The sequence below is a fragment of the Sus scrofa genome, chromosome 7 (assembly GCF_000003025.6).
Source record: "Sus scrofa isolate TJ Tabasco breed Duroc chromosome 7, Sscrofa11.1, whole genome shotgun sequence".
NCBI lineage: Eukaryota > Metazoa > Chordata > Mammalia > Artiodactyla > Suidae > Sus > Sus scrofa.
This window is the reverse complement of record NC_010449.5, coordinates 31,441,486-31,461,593: the sequence shown is the minus strand read 5'-3', so window position 1 is coordinate 31,461,593 and position 20,108 is coordinate 31,441,486. Positions and strand designations below refer to the sequence as shown.

The 20,108-nt window shown below is 44.3% G+C and overlaps 1 protein-coding gene across 13 annotated transcripts in view; it reads left to right on the top strand.

Moving 5' to 3' along the window:
* FKBP5 (FK506 binding protein 5) overlaps nucleotides 1–19,830 on the top strand; it is a 108,941-nt gene extending 89,111 nt beyond the window's left edge. For 6 of the 13 annotated variants that reach the window (XM_013977828.2, XM_021098050.1, XM_021098053.1 and 3 more), the window contains 5 exons: nucleotides 3,795–3,885; nucleotides 6,342–6,425; nucleotides 12,318–12,503; nucleotides 16,222–16,461; nucleotides 17,224–19,829. In XM_013977828.2, coding sequence (XP_013833282.2) covers nucleotides 3,795–3,885; nucleotides 6,342–6,425; nucleotides 12,318–12,503; nucleotides 16,222–16,461; nucleotides 17,224–17,331 — 709 coding nt within the window. In that variant the 3' untranslated portion in view covers nucleotides 17,332–19,829. 13 annotated transcript variants of the gene reach the window in all.

Below are 20,108 nucleotides of genomic sequence, written 5' to 3'. Positions count from 1 at the left end.
TAGTCAGATTCTTTAACCACTGAGCCACACGGGAACTGCTGTTTTCAGGTTTAAGTTCCTTGAGGATAAGCTCTGTGTACATTGTGAGCATATGAGAATGTGAGTATGAGAATCCATTCATTACATTGTAGCCTAGCTGACAAGCCAGTTGTGAGAACAGATGTCTCAAGTTTAATGGCAAAGAGAAACAGGAATTTCCCTACATTTACTAATGCAAATAGTTCCTTGCAGATTTATTTAAGTTGTTTGTTGTATGATTAGTGGTTTAACCACCCCCCATGCAACTTAACTGGCTGTGTGCACTTGACTCTCCTAAGCCTCAGTTTCCCTTTCTGTAAAATGGGGATAATGGTACCTGCCTCACAAAGTTATGGAGGACTACGAGGTGATGTGTGCAAAGAACATAGCAAATGCCTGACCCAACCAAACCCTCAGTGTACTAGCTATTATCGGTGTGTCCTTCTCTTCCATTTTAGCCTCACACCCCAAGAAAAAGGAAACCCTGTTTTAACGTATGGTAGATTTTTCAGATCTATTGAGACATAAAAGTAGTCGATAAGTTTTCGTAAATTTCTAGGTGTAAAAGTTTTTTCATGTTTTATGGAAATAATACAGCATTGTTAGAAAGGAACATGTTATTTTGTCTTCAGGATGTGCCTTAGTGTGTTGAGGAGTTACAGGATAGGTGCAGAGTCTGCACAGGAGACCGTCCAGCCCTGCACTGTGGGAAAGGACCCGTGTGTCTAGCCAATCCCCACGTACCAGGCATGTTGTAAGTGTGTGCAGTGCATTTGCTTGTCCACCAGATCCCCACTTAGAGACACATTGCATCTGAGTGTTGATGTAAATACAGCTATTGCAGATGTATATTCTGTGATACTCTTAGTATCATCTGTATTTCATTCCCCAAAAGATTCCCAGGACATAGAACTTCTGTGCAGTTCTGATAGACTCCTTGGCAGGATGTTTTCATAATAAGAAATTCGTAAAACACTACCCAAGAACCCATTTTTTTCTCTTCTCATGAGGACAGTGTCTTTTATATTGTTTTAAATACTGTGACTGATTGATCCTTTTCATTTTAGGTAAAGTAAGGCTAGTTTTAACTTTTTTCCTTTTTCTTCCTTTCCTTATCTTCTGTCCTGCACCAACCCCACACATAAACACAGGCTGCTGAGAGCCTCGGGATCTAATTATGAGCCAGTGTGAGTCAAAAATGGAAGAGTTTTCTGGGGACACACAGAGCCTGAATTTAAATCCGGGCTCTACCACTGCCTCTGTGTGTGACTCTCAGGAAGCACTTCTCTCCGCCTCAGTTTTTTCATTTGTAAAAAGGGAACAGTTGATAAGAACTTAGGATACCAGTGCTTCTTATATGCTCATAATGGCTTAATGCTCATTAATAGTCATTATTTGTATCTCTGCCCTCTGCAGGCAGCGGTTAATTTAAGAACATCAGTACTGGATTCCTTCTGTTACTGTAGTCCAGCTTGTCCAGTTTGGTCCTGGACAGTACTGCTGTTCCAGCTTTCCATCAGATGAATTTGTGTGCCCAGGGCCCTTCCTTGCCCCGCCTCACCTAGCGTAAGGCAGACAACGTTCTGTGTAATGGGAAGGCAGGGGAGATGCTCCCAGAGTAGTTCAGTGTGAGCTCACACTCCCCGGGATTACGTGTTGCACATACATCTTCACAGAATCCCTTCATTTGAACCCAGGAGAGATTGTAGAAACGGTATCTTTCTTTAGTCATCTTTAATCCCATTAACTTTAACTAGCGCAGTTTGGTGCCTCCCTCAATCCACACCACCGCACTGAGCCCCCAGCCATGGGACCCCTATTTATAAATAGCTCTAAGGCAGCTTTTCTCATCCTCAGCCCTGTGGACATTTGGGGCCGGGTATTTCTTGGTTGTGGGACCTGCCCTGTGCATTGGAGGTTGTTTGGTAGTGTCCCTGGTTTCTACTGACTAGGTGTCAAAGCCTCCTAGTTGTGACAAACCCCAAATCTCTAGACATTGCCAGATGTCCCTGATAGGGATAGGGGTTCAAATCATCCTGCTGAGAGTGTCAGGTCATCTGCTGGGTTTGTACCTGTGTAGCACAAGCCTCCAAATATAACATGCTGTCAGTAAACACATGCTCAGGAAGGACTCACCTGCCTACCTGATTCCCGGCAGTTAGGGAATGTTCTTCATTTATCAGCTGGCAGAAACAAAGTAGGACATATATTGGTCTAAGAGCTCAAAGTAGGACACTAGTCACCGCTTCCCACAATTGCCCACTGATAATTTCGTCCTCTTTTATTTCTTTGCTGAAATACCCTTTGCCCTGCTGTTAAACCAACCACACCCCATTCCTACCAGCTCTCGCAGGGTCTCTGTGCCTCTCTGGCTCCAGCTTCCCTCTTCCTGTAGAACAGTGGAGGTATGCGAATAAGCACTTTCTTCCTGAAAAATTCAGGCAGGGAGTAAAGAAGTGGTACAAGTAGCAAGGGGTGGGTGTTTCCACTCCATTCCTTTTGCCCCAGAGAAAAACTGAAGGTGTTGACACATCAGCCTGGTCTTGGCATCTTTGAGTCCATAGCCTGAGAATTTGGCTTTACTGAGTTTTCTGCAGTCCCATTCCATATACTAAAGAGTAGTTTGCTTGAACATAAGCAGAATATGTTCCAGTGAACGTTTCCCTGGTGTGCTGGGCATCCTCTGTGCGGGGAAAGCACCAAACCAGATGGACAGGGCTCCACCAGCGTTTCCCTCGAGCAGCTCCCTCCAACGCCTTGGATTTGTTATTAAAGATCTTAAATGGTCCAAAAAACAAATGTCTACATTCCCCAGTAATTTTCTTCAGTAAGTTTGGGCTAAGAGGTGTAGTGTTTTACAGTGTCAGAGCCAGCAAGCTATGGAACAGAGTACAGGTTGCTTCTCTTGATGAAGCTGTTCTTCTTTATGTATTTGTTTTCTCCAGTGTGCTTTCTAAAATGCCTTGAAGAGATACTGTGAGAATGTGTATTCTTCCTGAGGTGTGAGCCTTTACCCCTCCCCCCTTTATCTGACGGGACGAGGACAGCACCTGAAAGTTAGAAGCTTATTAAAACACACCTCTACCAGGAGTTCCCATTGTGGCTCAATGGTAATAAATTTGACTAGTATCCATGAGGACACAGGTTTGATCCCTGGCCTTGCTCAGTGGGTTAAGGATCTGGTGTGGCTGTGAGCTATGGTATAGGTCACAGATGCGGCTCAGATCCCGTGTTGCTGTGGCTGTAGTGTAGGCCAGCTCCTACAGCTCCGATTCAACCCCTAGCCTGGGAACTTCCATATGCCATGGGTGTGGCCCTAAAAAGACAAAAACAAAACAAACAAACAAAAAAAACCCTCTACCAAACAGCACTGAACAATTATAGTACCCGTCTTCTCTGGTCTCCAGATAAAGCTTCAGGAAACGTCCTTATAGTCAGATAATGGGTGTTTTATAAAAGAATTAGGTAAAAAATCAAGCAGAGAAAAAGGCAGTGACTTGAAATCGCATTAGGTGAGCTGTCCCAGGGAGCACAGGTGCTGCACTGCGCATGAATGTGAAGAAGAAAACTAAATGTAGCCTGGTTTCTTAAAAAAGCTGCAGCAGGGATACTTGGCACTGTGTCTTCTGATCAACATCTGGTTCGTCTTCATGGTCGCTGATGTGTGTAGTGTGCAGATGATAGCTCTATGCTAATGTGATGCCTCAGAATACCGAAGGAAGTGCCTGGAAATACACCAATTCTTTAAAGTTTTATTTTTTTACTCTCCATTTCAGATATGGTTTTGGAGAGGCAGGGAAGCCTAAATTTGGCATTGAACCTAATGCTGAGCTTATATATGAAGTTACACTTAAGAGCTTCGAAAAGGTGAGAAAATAACAACTTCTCTGAAATCATGGCAGATTTCTTCTCCATCCACTTCCAATAAAATAGTATTTTTTGTTACCAGGTGGTGTAGATTGATGGTATTTGTTTGTACATTGCTTTTCATGACCAAGTTCGTCTCCTGTCTCTGCGGTGGCTGCTAGAGCACAGGACAGCTGATACAGCACAGCTGATACACAACCAAGGAGCTCAGTGTTCTTACTTTGTTCCTATGTGTCAGCTTTTTTTTTTTTTTTTATTAACTTTTTTGGGTAGAATCCAAGACTTGTTCCCTTATTTGTTCCTAGACGTGTTCTTTTTGTACTTTTTTTCCTGGGTTGAAGACAAAAAGGTTCACATTCTGCCAAGCAGCTCCTTGGGGGAGTGGGGTGCAGTTTTCCAGGGCTGGACGGTTCGTACCCTTCACTGTGGCTCCAAGTCATTGTCCAAAATGCAAGGTTTCGTGGGCCACCAGGTTCCGACAAGGGACACAAGGAACAAACCTGCTAACCTTAGACCTTTTCTTTTCATACCTGTCCAAGTAGAGAAAAGAGAGCGCTTGCCTCGGGTTCCAGAAACGGCACGCCTCCTTGAGCATATTTCCATCTCCGACCTGCCTCTGGAGGCTTCGCAGCAGCTTCACTGGCCAGACACACAGCATGTGCCTGAGTAGGTGTGCTGTCACGCCCAGCCACGTCCCCTGCACCACCACGCCCCCCTTCCATGAGAGCCACAGGAACTGCATCTCATAGGCCTTTTTCATCCCCACGGTGCTACCTCCAGGTTCTATACTCTCGGCTTTGGACTGGAAATGTGACCGTTTATATGTCCTAGACTCAGGAGGGAAATCGCTGCCCTGTAGGCCTCTGACTGAGGGCTGAGAAAGTCAGGGGGGAACTGCTTTGGGACCTTCCCTGACGGTGAGGTCCCTAATCAACATGTGCTCTTGTCACAACCATTGCTTACTGTCAGGCAGCATCTTCTGAAACCCTGCTGGCTCAGCACTGATCCTCCAGAGCCGCCTTCATAGCACAAAGTCATGTTTACTTTTAAAGAGAGAGAAAATAATCTTCAGCATATGGTTATATAGACCTTTGGCTTTATTTCCACTTTAATAGTGTAACTCCCCCCCACCCTCCGCCCTCCTGTCACTGTGTTCTCCACAGTGGCCTGCGCTGGGTCACGGCCCCGGGCCTGTCCACGCAGCACTGCTCAGTGTGTTTGAAACCACCTAAAAGTGTGCGATGTTGGAGGCAACGTGATTTAATTTGCTGCCTTGTAATGTTAAGAATAGATTTATACGCAGTTCCCTAGTGGCTCAATGGGTTAAGGATCCCGCATTGTCACTGCTGTGGCTCAGGTTGCTGCTGTGGCGTGGGTTCAGTCCCTGGCCCAGGAACTTACACATACAGTAAGCATGGCCAGAAAGAAAGAAAAAAAGAATGGGTTTACACTCCATCACTCCATGAAGACTGAGCCCAATAAAAAAATGCAAAGGGCCCTTATTACTGGGTTTTTAAATAATAGAGCTAAATTGTCAGAAATCAACATAGGGTTGCCAGAAATACCAGTAACTTTCTTTATTCACTTTAAAGGGGTGTGGGGTTGGTGACACCAGGAATGTATCACTGTCTTGTGAATAGAGGATTTTATAGTTACCCACTCGAGGGAGCATCACGATTCCTAGGCAGTAAATAGCACCGACTGAGCCATTGTCATTTTCCCTGAAGGACCCCTCATTGTTCTCTTGACTCTTTATGATCCAGCTGGCCATAATGAAAGTGCAGTTGTTCCTGGATTCATGTCTCTAAGGGTGGAGAGTAATGAAACACACAGTACAAATTAGCAGATGATCATGAACTCATTTGTTTCCATCTTTGCATCCGCTTTGCCCTCCAATTATGTTTGGCCTGAAATTCCCCACGTATACACGTCTGCAAGTTGCTAGAGTTGGAGGCTTTAGTACTCTGGTTGTTTTCAAGCGGAGAGACAACTACATGACCTGGAATTTTTTTAATTGTGTATGAATCTGCAACTGTGACTTGACTACAGTAGTGTTCCCATTTTAGAGTTGAAAAACTGAGGCTTGAGAGAAACAACATGCCTAAATTATGATAGCAGTTTAGTGGCAAAGTTTGCAGGAGGGAAATAAGTGACCCCAGCTTTCACATGTGGCCTCACCTTGAAATTCTAGACATTCTTCGAGAGTTCACATTCCTCACGGTGTGACTACCTGTGCCTCCCTCTTGAGCAACGCGGGTTGAGCTACAGCTTTGTCATCATGGAAGATGACCCCTAGCCTGGCATCACATTGTCAAGGGCACACAGTTTTAAAAGTCAGTGTGTTTCGAGGTGTGGGTATCCTCTAAGAATGGCTCCTCTGTTGTTTGTTCTTATGGACATCAGCTGATAGCTTTTTCCTCTGTGCATCTAACCATTGTCACAAATTTATACAACAGGCCAAAGAATCCTGGGAGATGGACACCAAAGAAAAATTGGAGCAGGCTGCCATTGTCAAAGAGAAGGGGACTGTGTACTTCAAGGTGTGTGAGTCTCAGCACGGTCCTTTCCCTCTACGAATTTGCTCAAGTACCAGTGAATTGTGCTGATGTTCCCTATTCTGCATCCTGCCAACACCCTCCTGGATAAGAATAAGCCTGAACGTTTATAAGTCTGTCATTTTTAGTATAAGAAATGGTGAGACAGAATGAATTAATATGACAAAAAGAATACAGATGCCTCTTACACATTCTGCTCTCGATTGTAACCCTCCGTAAGGGCAGACCAGGTCTGGCTGGCCACCCCCGCCCCCACCACTGTGTCACTCAGGGCCTAGGGCATCTGGCTTGGTACATAGTGGGAACGAAACAAAGACTGAATAGAATAATTGTTAGCAAGTAAAAGAATTCAAAGGGGTAAATTTCATATCATTTTCCTTTCTACTGTGTTGGAGAAGTCACTTAGGCACAGGATGAAAGAAAAGAGATTGTGCGCAGGTTTCAGAGAGACCTGACAAGAGGAGAGTATTAATTGCTTCTAACAGCCAAGGGGATCCCTGCCACACTCGCTTTTGTGAGGAATCTTCAGAAATTCCTGAATGATATTTGTCATGTATTGATTCTTGAAAAACTTTTCTTCTAATCCAGGAATGTGTTATTTCCTCACTTAGATTTTAAACCCTGAGATTTTTTTGAAAGAAAAGAAAAATAGCACCTTGTTCTTCTCTAATCAGAGTGCTCTACCCGTTGTTCCTTCCCCAAATACATACCTTCTCCTCCTCGAGCACCAAGGGCTTGGTGCAGGAGAGAGAGAGAGATTGGGAGTTTTGTCCAGGGTTCTTTTTTTTTTTTTTTTGTCTTGCCACTACAATCCATGAACCAAAAAAATTTAGATGATGTTTTCGATGGTCCAAAGCATTATTGTACTTCAGCAAGTGTTTATGGAGAAGCTGCTATAAGACATATCCTTGCGTTGACAGCCTCGTCTGGAGGGAGGGGAGGCAGCGTTACCCAACATGAAACAACCAGAGAATTATATAAGCCTGTATCATCGATACCATTGTTTTCTCAACTGTGAGAGGAGCCCCATTGTTGGGTCATGAAGTCAACTTAGTGGAAGTGTATTACATTATGTAGTTAGGACAAATTTTGTTTCATAAAACTTTTGTTCAGTTGTGTGTTGAGTGGATACTAGATCATAATTTAAAACATTTCTTACTGTGGGTATAAATAATATATAATTATTTATGTAGAACTATTGTATGTACTAAGATAATGTTTGCATCACCAGAAAGCATTGAGATAGGGTGGGATGAGCTCTGAATTGGGAAAACTGGACTCTATGGCCACAAATGACTTAAAGTCAGTAGAGATCCAAAGAGGTTATTTTTTTTCATGTAAAAAGTGAGGAAATTAAATTATATGATTCCCAGGTTTCTTTCCAGCTCTAAAATTCTGTGCATTTCTAAATTCTAGAGAGCAAGCTTGGAAGGCAGCCATGCTCACCATTATACCACCAGTGTGCATTTGAGAACACGTTTGATTTTCTTTAAATTCTACTTAACTTGGTTGCTATAACTGCTCAGGATTCCAAATGAGCTGTTTGTAGACCCAAATATATAATACACTAGAATAAAATTTTCTGTAAAATCCCTTAAGACAATATGAACTATATGTAGTCTTTAAATATTTTTTTTACATTTCCCAAAATTGCTAAATAGAATATTAACACTTGGAGGTGGGGGATTGAGGCTTTTGGAATTTGACTAGAATTAAATCAACTTGGTCTAATGAAACAATTTAGCTGTTTAGAAGCTCTGATTGGTTGCTGATAACTCTGAACTTTGGGGAACACTAATGATAATGAAATAATGTTGCAAAGCCATGACCTAAAGCTATCCTGAATAGATACAGAGAGATGGCCGGAATTGGTGATTAGCAGCAAAAAGAAGGGCTCAAGTTGCTATACAATTACTTAACTTTGTTGCTTCTTAGCATCACAGCTGCAGTAGTGATTTGTGTATTTCATAATATGAACCCTCTTACAATGACTGATCTTCGGATAAAATCTGGATCAGCAGTCACACATATGGAACATATTATTTTTAACATGCAATTTGATAGACAACATCTTCCAAAACATTAGTCTATTGGGGGAAAATTAATGAAAGGTTCAAAACCACTGACCTAAGATTTTTCTCCCAGAATGTCTCTGAACATTTTGTACTACTCAAAACTTCCCTGGAGGCACCTTCATAATGATAGGTAAAAGATCCCATCTTCAGAAATGGTTGGTAGATAGGTTCCCATACCCATTCCCTTTTCAGAAGGTTTCTATCTGCTACACTGCCTTCCCGGGCCTGGGCTCTGCAGGGTGTTGCACAGGGCGCAGTGTGCACACGCAGAGTCCGGCTCTCTGTGAGCACAGAACTGGGGCACATCTCACGGCCGTCGCACGCTGGAGCTCCACCTTCATTACCTGTCAGTTTGGTTTACACCTAAGTGGGTAAATCTCTCCCCTTAGTGGGGTAGAACTGTAATAAGCTTTTAAATGGGAATGATTTTGGTGTTTAGAAACTCCCATCAACCTCTGAACACTAAAGAGAAGAAAGGTAGGCAAGGACTCTCTTCCTTTCACTCTGAAAATAACTATCAAGCACATTTAATAGCAATGACGTCCTGCCGGGACTGTGCAGGTCAGGCAGGCAGTGTTCTTCCAGGCCGAGAGCATTAATTCTCACACCTGGGCAGTGTTTCTCTTTTCCGACTTGGAGGCAGTGGTCAGAAGGCTGAGGACACCTTGGTGCTATGGGGCTCTTACGCCCCCTTGTGCTCCTTGGGGAGAAGCATTTCTAAAGCAAGCAAGTTCCGTATCTTGCAACCCACAGAACCCTTTGTAGACAAACCAGGCTTTGCTATGTTTTGAACAATCACTGCCAAACCCAGAAACCAGTGCTATGATGTAGAGACAAGTCATCCATGATGTGAGGATTTTAGGTTAAAGAAAAACCCTCAATCTCCCCCCTTTCCTCTTTCCTTCATTCTTTTAGGGCAGGATTTCTCGGCCTGAGCACAACTAACATTTGGGGCTGTATACTTCTGTTTGCTGGGAGGCTGTCCTGTGTGGTGTAGGATACCTAGCAGATTCCTGGCCCTGACCACTGGATGCCAGAAACCCACACACCCTCTCCACTTGTGACAGCTAAAAACATCTCTGAGCACTGCCTAATGTCCCTGGGGGGCAAAGTCACCCTGGTTGAGAACTCCTGTCTTTAGTATGTCAGAAGCAGAAATAGCACAAAAACTTTTGCTTTAGACATTGAGATATAAATAAAATTATGTATGCCATACATGAAAGAGCATTAAAATGCTCTAGAGGGAGTTCCTGTCGTGACAGCATTAACAAACCTGACTAGTATCCGTGAGGATACGGGTTCAATCCCTGGCCTTGCTCAGTGGGTTGCTCTCAGTGTTGCGGTGAGCTGTGATGTAGGTTGCAGACAAGGCCAGGTCCTGATTGCTGTGGCTGTGGCATAGACTGGCAGCTGCAGCTGCAGTTTGACCCCTAGCCTGGGAACATCCATATGCCACAGGTGTGGCTCTTTTAAAAAATGCTTTATAAATGTAAAGGAACATTTGTGTATTATGAAGTCTTCTTACTTTGGGAGTTTTTGTAAGAAACCATAGCATTCTACCATTCTGATATCAGAACCTACTGAAGTTTTAACACCTGGGGCCTTATCCTCCCTGGCACTTCTTTTCTTTCCCTGTGACAATATATTAGATAATCAGAAAGGAAATTGGTACGTGGAAGATGGAGGAGAGGGAAAGAGGAAGCAAGACATAACAGGGAAGTGCCTGACCTGAGTGGAATGACCCCTTTCTCATTTCCACCCGCACCTCCATTTTGCTCCCAGTGACTGAAAAACTTTTGACTCACTCCATAGTTATAGTCCTTTGACCTTAATGTTTACTCAGCAGACCTTCCTTAAGAGCCACCTTGTGTTAAACCCTGGGTATTCCAAAAGGGGTCGGACATGGTTTCTGTCCTCAAAGAGCTCACAGTCCAGCAAGAGAAAAGAGAGTGACAGAAAATGCCTCACCCTGACCCGGGGGAGCTGTGTTCTTGAGCAGTGGCCTCAGGCTGTGACGGACCGTAAGTGCAGACGGACTGAAAAGTGGTTCGAGAGGAGTTCCCGTAGTTCCCATCGTGGCACAGGGGTTAACAAATCCAACTAGGAACCGTGAGGTTTTGGGTTCAATCCCTGGCGTTGCCGTGACCTGTAGTGTAGGTCGCAGATGCGGCTCAGATCCCGCTTTGCTGTGGCTCTGGCGTCGGCTAGGGGCTACAGCTCCGATTGGACCCCTAGCCTGGGAACCTCCATATGCCACGGGTGCATAGAAAAGGCAAAAAAAAAAAAAAGGTGTGAGAGCAGCACCCCCTCAGTAGAACCCACACCTGGAATTTGGGGGTTTGCCTTCTCCTGGCCAGTGATGTGTGTGCTACCCTCTCATGACGCTGGTCAGCAGTGAGCGCAGCCCCCAGTCGGTCCTAAGACCAGGAGGGCAGACGTTCTCAGCACAGGATTCCTTACGTGGGGGAGTCAACACTTCTGGTAAAGTAGTCTTTGTGGTAAACGATGAGGATCTGCCCAGGCTTAAGGTGGGCCCGGCTAAGCTGTGCTGTGCAGTCTGTTCAGCGAGTAAATGCATTGTCAGTGCACCGTGGTGGTGCTGGGGGTGACCCCACTGTCAGCTGGGTCTGTACGGTCAGACCCAGGCCCTGCCCCAAAAGGGACATCGAGGCTTCCTTCTCCAGCTAGAGTCCTTCATAACAACATTCTCGTAGATCTGCTCCGCTTTTTCTCTTCTCAGTCATTGGGTGAGTTCTGTGTGTGCTGGGAGCATGTGCTCTGCCTTGACTGGTAACCCTGGTGAAGGGATCGTAACATGCTCGTCGGGCAGACACTGGATTTGGGTCTGGATGCAGTTCTGCCAGCTTATAGCCGCCTCCTACCGAGGAGACCCCTCACCTGTACCCCCGTCTTATTTGTGTGTTTAAGTGGCTCTCACTCCTTACATCCATCCTAAAATGGCAGTAAACACATTGTCATTTCTTGTATAGCACGTATATATAATTCACATGGATTAACTACACAGTTGTTAGTCACAATCATTAGAATTCTAATTAGGCGAGAGCTAAAATGTGACTCAGATTTTTCTCATGGAGTTGGCTGACTGACACCTATGTGGTTTATGTCTGCTGTATGTGGGACTGCTGCTCTTCATCTGTGCGTTTTCCCGTCGTCTGTAGATGAGCGGTTAGCAGACCACAGCCTGTTTTCGGGAGTGAGGCTCTACTGGGACGCAGCCACACCCACTTATTTATCAGCTGTCTATTGCTGCTTTTGTGCTACCAAGGACAGAGTTGCAACAGAGATTGTTTAGCCTGCGAGGCGTAAAATATTATCTGCTCCTTTACAGGAAGAGGTTGCCAACCTTGGGTTTCAGTAACTGCGATTTGCTGGGTTTGGGACTAGCATTTGCTCTAGGACATGATGTCTGCTGTGCAGCGCCGACCATCAGGAGAAAGGGGAAAAGTAACTTCCCTTTCCAGTAAGCTAGTGACACAGCCTAGACTCACCAGCCTCTTGGAAATCCGATGAATATTAGCACCAAAGAATGTGACCCCAAAGCCTGCTGACAGAACGGCCCCTCTGGGAGGGTGAGGCGGGCAGTTGGGGAGGAGAGCACTGCAGGGCCGGGCCTGAGCCCCGCCCGAATCACCGGCCTTCAGAAACAAGGGGAGGGGCCCGGAGGACCGAGAACCCACGGGTCCTCAGGTGGGACCAGGTGGTCATTTCTCAGGGAGGGCTGGGCTTACCCTTCCTTTGAGCCCGCACAGCACATAATTCCTAGCTTTTGTTTATCTCGTAGGGAGGCAAGTACATGCAGGCCGTCATTCAGTATGGGAAGATAGTGTCCTGGCTAGAGATGGAGTACGGCTTGTCAGAAAAGGAGTCTAAAGCTTCAGAATCCTTTCTCCTCGCCGCCTTCCTGAACCTGGCCATGTGCTACCTGAAGCTGCGAGAATACACCAAAGCCGTGGAGTGCTGTGACAAGGTAAAGTGACTGCGTGGGGAGAGATGCCAGGTGGTCTTGCCTCATGCATGGTCGGCTTCTGCTTGCTCTTCCTCGTCTCCCAGGTTTGGGATTTTTGTTTTGCTTTGTTTTGTTGGGGACTATTTGTTTCTCAGTAAGAATTGGGAAATTCCGAGTTCCCATCATGGCTGGGTGGTTAACGAATCTGACTAGCATCCATGAGGATGCAGGTTCGATTCCTGGCCTGCAGGGGGTGGATTAAGGATCTGGCGTTGTCCTGAGCTGTGGTGTAGGTCGCAGTCGCGGCTGGGATCTGGCATTACTGTGGCTGTGGTGTAGGCTGGCAGCTCCAGCTCCAATTCGACCCCTAGCCTGGGAGCCTCCATATGCCATGGTTGTGGCCCTAAAAAGCAAAAAAAAAAAAAAAAAAAAAAAAAAGAATTAGGAAACTCAGAAATTCATCATACCTTACTGATGCCTAGATTACTTATAATAATAATACACTATGAACAAAAGTTTTGATAAAATTAAACAATTTTATCTATGACCTTAAGTCTCCAGCATTTGGTACCAGATCGGATATATAACTCCACAGGTTCAATTTAATAAGGACAGATTAAACTTAAGCCTTTTAGGACTTTGACTGCTCGTGCAGGAATATGTACAAGTCCCTTTTTATTGTAATCATATTTATTCACTGACTAAGAGCACACATACCTACCTTGAAAGACCCACAAAGCGTCCGCCTCCCTTATTACTCTTATGTTGTTAACACTGTTAAGGGCACCTCAGTTCTGAAAGACCAGAACTTTACTGTCACCTGTACCTTTCTGTTGTTTTTATGTAGAGCTGGTGCTACTGTGGTAGAATGAACAGTGTATGTTATACTATGAGTAAAATCTAATAACTGCATAATTATTTTTGAGTTTGAAGATTTTGAGTTTTGGAGTTCCCGCTGTGGCACAGTGGGATCAGCGCCAGAACACAGTTTAGATCCCTGGCTGGGCAGAGTGGGTTAAAGAATCCAGTGCATAGGTCACAACTGAGGCTCGGATCTGATCCCTGGCCTGGGAACTCCATATGCTGAGGGGTGGCCAAAAAATATTTTTAGTTTTGTGGATTAACATGTTCCCTGCAATGTTACACTAAATTTCTGCCTGAGGAAAAAAAAACACTATATTTTTAAAAACTTTGTGCCTTATTATGGAAGCATAGTAAAAAGTCATTCAAAATTCAGACATTGGAGTTCCCGTCGTGGCGCAGTGGTTAACGAATCCGACTAGGAACCATGAGGTCGCGGGTTCGGTCCCTGCCCTTGCTCAGTGGGTTAATGATCTGGCATTGCCGTGAGCTGTGATGTAGGTTGCAGACGCGGCTCAGATCCCGCATTGCTGTGGCTCTGGTGTAGGCCGGCAGCTACAGCTCCGATTTGACCCCTAGCCTGGGAACCTCCATATGCCGCGGGAGTGGCCCAAGAAATAACTAAAAAGACAAAAAACAAAAACAAAAAACATTCAGACATTATAGGAGTTCCCATCATGGTGCAGTGGTTAACAAATCTGACTAGGAACCATGAGGATGCGGGTTCGATCCCTGGCCTTGCTCAGTGGGTTAAGGATCTGGCATTGCCGTGAGCTGTAGTGTAGGTTGCAGACTCGGCTCGGATCCCGTGTTGCTGTGGCTCTGGTGTAGGCCAGTGCCTACAGCTCTGATTAGACCCCTTGCCTGGGAACCTCCATATGCCGTGGGAAGCGGCCCTAGAAAAGGCAAAAAAAAAAACAAAATTCAGACATTATAGAAACCTAAGAAACAGACATTATTTATACAATTCCCCTTGAGCCTCTCTCCCAAAACCAGTCTTTCATTTCAAACACATTCCTTTTTTCTCCATAGAGTGACATATATGTGTTTTTTTAATGACAATATATAGATTTATAGCTTTATAAAATGATGTCTTTCTGTATCAGTTCATCATACAATACTTCATTCTTTTTGAGGTCTATATAGTAGCCTATGTATGAATCTATCATTGTTTATTTAACCAATCCCTTTTGGTAGATTTCCAGGTTTGTGATATTACAAATTACATAGCATCTCTTTGCATATGTGTGGGATAATTTCTCTGGGACAAAATTCCTAGAAAAATGGATATACTGAGTCAAAAGACATTATTATTTTGGAGTTCCCATTGTGGCTCAGCAGGTTACAAACCCGACTAGTATCCATAAGGATGCAGGTTTGATCCCTGACCCTGCTCACTGGGGTAAGGATCCAGCATTGTAATGAACCGTGGTGTAGGTCAGAGAGACAGCCCAGATCCAGTGTTGGTGTGGCTGTGATGTAGGCCTGCAGCTGCAGCTCTGATTTGACCACTAGCCTGGAACGTCCATGTGCTGCAGGTGCAGCCCTAAAAAGACAAACATAAATAATTTTTAGTACTTTATTTATTATTGAATATTATCAGTGGTTTATTTTCTCAGTATTGGCAACAAATTCATCTCATTTTTGTTCTTTATTACTGCTGAAGTTGCACATCTTTTCATTATTTTCATTATTTTAGCCATTTGTATTTCTTTTGAGAATTGCCTCTTCACATCCTTCTAGCAGAAAGATGATTTGTCTGCTTTCTATCGACTGAGGTAGTCTGCACGGTATCACTGTTAACCTCTTGGCTGAGAGCAGGGACCCTGTTTGTCTTTGGTGATGGTATCTTTTTCTGAAAAGAAAATTTTGATATTTATGCAAGTCTGTCACTTTCCTCCTGGATTGAAACGATTTCCCCACTCTAAGATGATAAAAACAGCCCTGTTCAGTACTTAACAAAACCTGCTCCAACTAGGTATGCTTTGTCAGCACCATGCTCTAACCAACTTGAGCTAACCAGCTACCCAGTCAACTAGGTTTTCTTTTTTAAAAATAATGGTAAATAACCCTATTACATTTTTCTGGGGGGTTTTTTTGCATGTAAAAATAGTCGGTCTAGAATTTGTTTTTGTGTTTATGAGGTAAGAACTGAACTCTTTATTTTCTACATCAATAGTCACTGGACCCTGTTTATCCTGGAGTTAATCCTTTCTCTACCTGATTTACATTCCCATCTTTGTGATTATTAAATCTTTTTATACATGTACACGAGTCTGTTTCTGAATGCTGTGTTGTGTTCCACTGACCTGTTTGTGCATGGAGTTCTAACCACTTTTTTTTAATGGCCACACCTATGGCATGTGGAAGTTCCCAAGCCAGGGATTGAATCCAAGCTGTGGCTGTGACAACACCAGATCCTTTAACCCACTGTGCCAGGCCAGGGAGCAAACTCACACCTCCGCGGCAACCTGAACCTCTGCAGTCAGTTTCTTAACCCACTGCACTGCACCACAGCGGGAACTCCTATCCACTGTTTTCATTTCAGTAGTTTAATAGTGTACCTTTTTCTCTGGTAGGTCTAGCCCTCTCATTGTTTTTGTTTTTCCAAAATTTTCTCAGCCATACTTAGGCATTTAGTTCTTCCAGTGAACTTCAAAATGAACTTCTCAAAAGCCCCCTTCCCAAGTCCCCTTAGGCTCTTTATAGAAATTGCATTAAATACAGAAATTAATTTGGATATTTGATCAGTAGTATATAATTACCTTGAGCCAGATCTTTGCAGTATGCCTTTTCTAGCTCCCTTGGCCAGAGACCTTTCTCTAAATTCCCACAAGGTATGTGCATCCTTTCTAAAACTTAGACCATCTGTCCCTAGGCCCTTGGACTGGACAGTGCCAATGAGAAGGGCTTGTACAGGAGGGGTGAAGCCCAGCTGCTCATGAACGAGTTTGAGTCAGCCAGGGGCGACTTTGAGAAGGTGTTGGAAGTAAATCCACAGAATAAGGCCGCGAGGCTGCAGATCTCCATGTGCCAGAAAAAGGCTAAGGAGCACAACGAGCGGGATCGCAGGATATATGCCAACATGTTCAAGAAGTTTGCAGAGCAGGATGCAAAGGTATGTGCAGAACCCACTTGCCTTCAGATAGATCAAGAACTGGCCTTGCCCCTTTGGCTTGTGTTCTAAGAAGGGTAACGCCTAGGACCCAGACACAGGAAGATGTCCTGACAGGCACAAGAATAGGGAAAATGCTTTCAGATCTTCCTGAGGCTGGTTTGGATCCAGAAGTAGAGTAGGGCTGTTCCACTGTATTCTTCTCACCAAAGGTACGTGGTTTTGAGGCCCAGGTAACTCTCTTGTCCATCTAAGAGATGAGGGAAATCATCCATTCCCTGAAAATGGACTAAAGCTTTACTTTTTAAAGATCAAACACATCAGGGTTGGGGGTTTTGTGTTTTTGTTTGTTTACAGATAACACTTGGCTTGTTGAGACTTCTGACTTTCCCAGGAAAGGGGCACTGGTGGGGAAGCTCCCCCGCTTTACTTTTGAGGTTCAGGAGTCAACCTCGCAGATGTAATAGGAGCTCCACAGCAAAGGTGTTTTCTGGTCCTGTGCTCACCAACCACTCAGACCCCTTTGTCACATGCACTTGACTGTTAACCAGCTGTCCCTGTGGCAAGCTAGTCATTTTAACCAAATAAAAGTAAAAGCTCCCCTCTGACAACTGGCAGCGGAGCAGTGACTGACCCAGGCAGGCAACCTGAAGTCCCAGTGACACCCTCCTGTTCTAGACCCGACAGGGTGGAGGAGCCAGGAAGTAATGGGATCTTCCATTGCTTTGTTTCTCTAACCCTCTTGATTTCTAATTTCTCCCTCAGGAAGAGGCCAGTAAAGCAATGAGCAAGAAGTCTTTAGAAGGGGTCACCAATGAAAAAGAAACAGAGAGTCAGTCCATGGAAGAGGAGAAAGCTGAAGGCCATGTATGACGCCGCGCCCGGGGGAAGAGTCCTAAGTGAACTCAGCCCCTCCTCCACGGGCTTGCACCCAACTCAGGACTGAACAGTGTTTAATGTAAGTTTGTTATAGTCTATGTGATTCTGGAAGCAAATGGCACAACCAGTAGCTTCCCCCCAAACCACCACCCTGCTGCTGCCCAGAGCTCTCACGGAGGGGGTGGCGTGGGACCACTCCAGGCGGGACAGAGCAGCCCTGTTGCTGTGGAGAGACTGAGCCAACAGTTTAAGTCCAGCTCATTTCAGTTGATGTCAACTCGCAACATCCAGTTCAGGGGCCCTTGGGATAATCCTGACAACTCGGGGCTGTCGGTTAGATTTTACATTTGATTGAACCGTAATAGCACTGCAGACACCTAGAAATAATTGCTTACGGAGTTTCTTCTTGCCCTCAGTTGGGCAGTAGAGGGGTGGGACGAGGTTTTGTTTTTCAGATGACCGAAGTGCTATGAATGCAAGCTGCTGCATTTTTAAACAACAGAACGCACTGCGGAGGGGCCAGGAACCCCCTCAGGTCCACAGCAGCATCACTTGAAAGCCAGAACCTCAGAGGCCACCCACTCCCTGACTTAGCCACCTCCCAAATCCCTCCTTAGTAAAGCAGCCTCCTGCGAGAGCGGGTTTCTGCCACGCCCAGCCTGTCCCCAGAGGAAGATTCTGTCATTCCTCAAACACTCTTCACTGATAATTAGGAGAGGGAGTTTCTGGATTAGCTTTCCCTGTTTTGGATGAAGAGAGGCTGAAATGAGAACAATCAGAATTGTGCTTTTTCTTCCCCCCTCTATTCCTTTTAGGAAATAATGTTGAATCCAGTGCTGCCTGATTGCATTGCTACCATTCAGTTTCTTGTTTCCGTTCTAACCCTTGCTATCAAGAATTTAAGACTTGTTCTTATATTACCTTTGACCTGGAGTGAATTTATTTACATATTTTTCAGGATCCTTGCAGCTTTTTTTGTTGTCTTTTTTAAATTGCTGTCTCATAAACACATGTATACCGATTTATGGAAGTTTATTTACACTCCTCTATCATGCAAAAGTATTTTTTGACTTTTTACTACTAAGTAGCTTAATTTTTAAAAACGAAATCTATAGGGTTGAAAAAATGCCGTTGCTCTCTGCATTAAGAGTTTCTCTTGTGAGTCTGATGTGCAGCAGCTTTCTTCTGTGCTGATGATGGCTGCTTTGTTCTGGTGTGAGCTGTGAAGAGTTGAAAACAGCTTCCCATGCAGGTACATCTAGCCTAAAACCTCCAGTACGTGGGCACTGAATTGGGGCAAGTCTTAAATATGTGCATGTAGTTGAGTTTTAGTCCTTACGGGTAGGCACGATTAGGCCTAGCTTTCTAGTCCCACAGCCTAAGAAATAAGAAACACTCATGGGAATGCATTTAGCAATCCAAGAAAACATTTGCTTCAACCTGGAACATCTCACTTTTTTAAATCCTAAAGAACACTGGCAATTATATTTTAGGTTAGTTTTTATTTTTCAGGTGGTTTTAACAAAATGCTTTCATTGATGGGTTAGGACCCACATTAAAACCTAAAAATAAAAAAAACCAGTTTTTGTCTCCATGGAACAAATGGAATTAAATTTAATGATAACTAAAGTCCTTTTTTAATTTCTCATTTAAATTTCTTATTTACATGTTTGTTTTTTCATGAGGTATTTCTTTTAAAAGCCCCAATCTTGCCTAGGAAATATAAAAGCAAAAGTTGATTTTGCTTATTTGCTTAAGTGTTTAGTGTTTGTAGCTCTTTTAATTAGAGCATGACTCCAGTGAGGCTAAGATTGAAATTAGATCCTTGGAGTTCCCTTTGTGGCTCAGTGGTCAATGAACCCAACTAGCATCCATGAGGACATGGATTCTATCCCTGGCCTGGCTCAGGGGGTTAAGGATCCAGTGTTGCCATGAGCTGTGGTGTAGGTCACAGACACAGCTTGGATCCTGTGCTGCTGTGGCTGTGGTGTAGGCCAGTGGCTGCAGCTCCGATTAGACCCCTAACCTGGCAACTTCCATATGCTGTGGGTACAGCTCTAAAAAGCAAAAAAAAAAAAGGGAGAAAGAAAGAAATTAGATCTTAAAAGGCCAGTTAGAGTTTGCAGGTTACAAGCAAAAAAAAACTATTCCAAAAATTAGATTATCTTAGCCCACTGTCTCCCAAGGGTAGGTCATGGGTCACAGGAACCGGCAAGAAAGAGTGGGAAGGAGAGAGGGGAAGGGTGGGCAAGTGCTTCTGAGCAAATAATTACGAGGTGCCCATCACCACTCGCGAAAAAGAAATTCACTTATATCAAATTCGGTAATCCTAAACAATTTGTCTAGAAATCAACAGATATCATTGAACCATCTCTTAGACTGCATTTGGAATGGTGAGGCAGAATATGATGAATTCAAAACAAATTTTTTTTAAAGAAAATTATTCAGATGCACTTTTTTGGTGTTCCTTAAATAAATTCAGAAAAATGTGTTTCCCATTGTTTTCTGTTTTGCTTAAATAGTCTTCAAGAAAGGTTGTTTTGGTTGGAAAACTATGGTGGGGACCAAGTTGAACAGAAAGGATAAAGGCTGAGGAGAACACAGGAGTTCAGATCATGGCTCAGTGGAAATGAATCTTACTAGCATCCATGAGGACGTGGGTCAGATCCCTGGCCTCGATCAGTGGGTTAAGGATCTGGCGTTGCTGTGAGCTGTGGTGTAGGTCACAGACATGGCTTGGACCCTGAGTTGCTGTGGTGTAGGCCAACGGC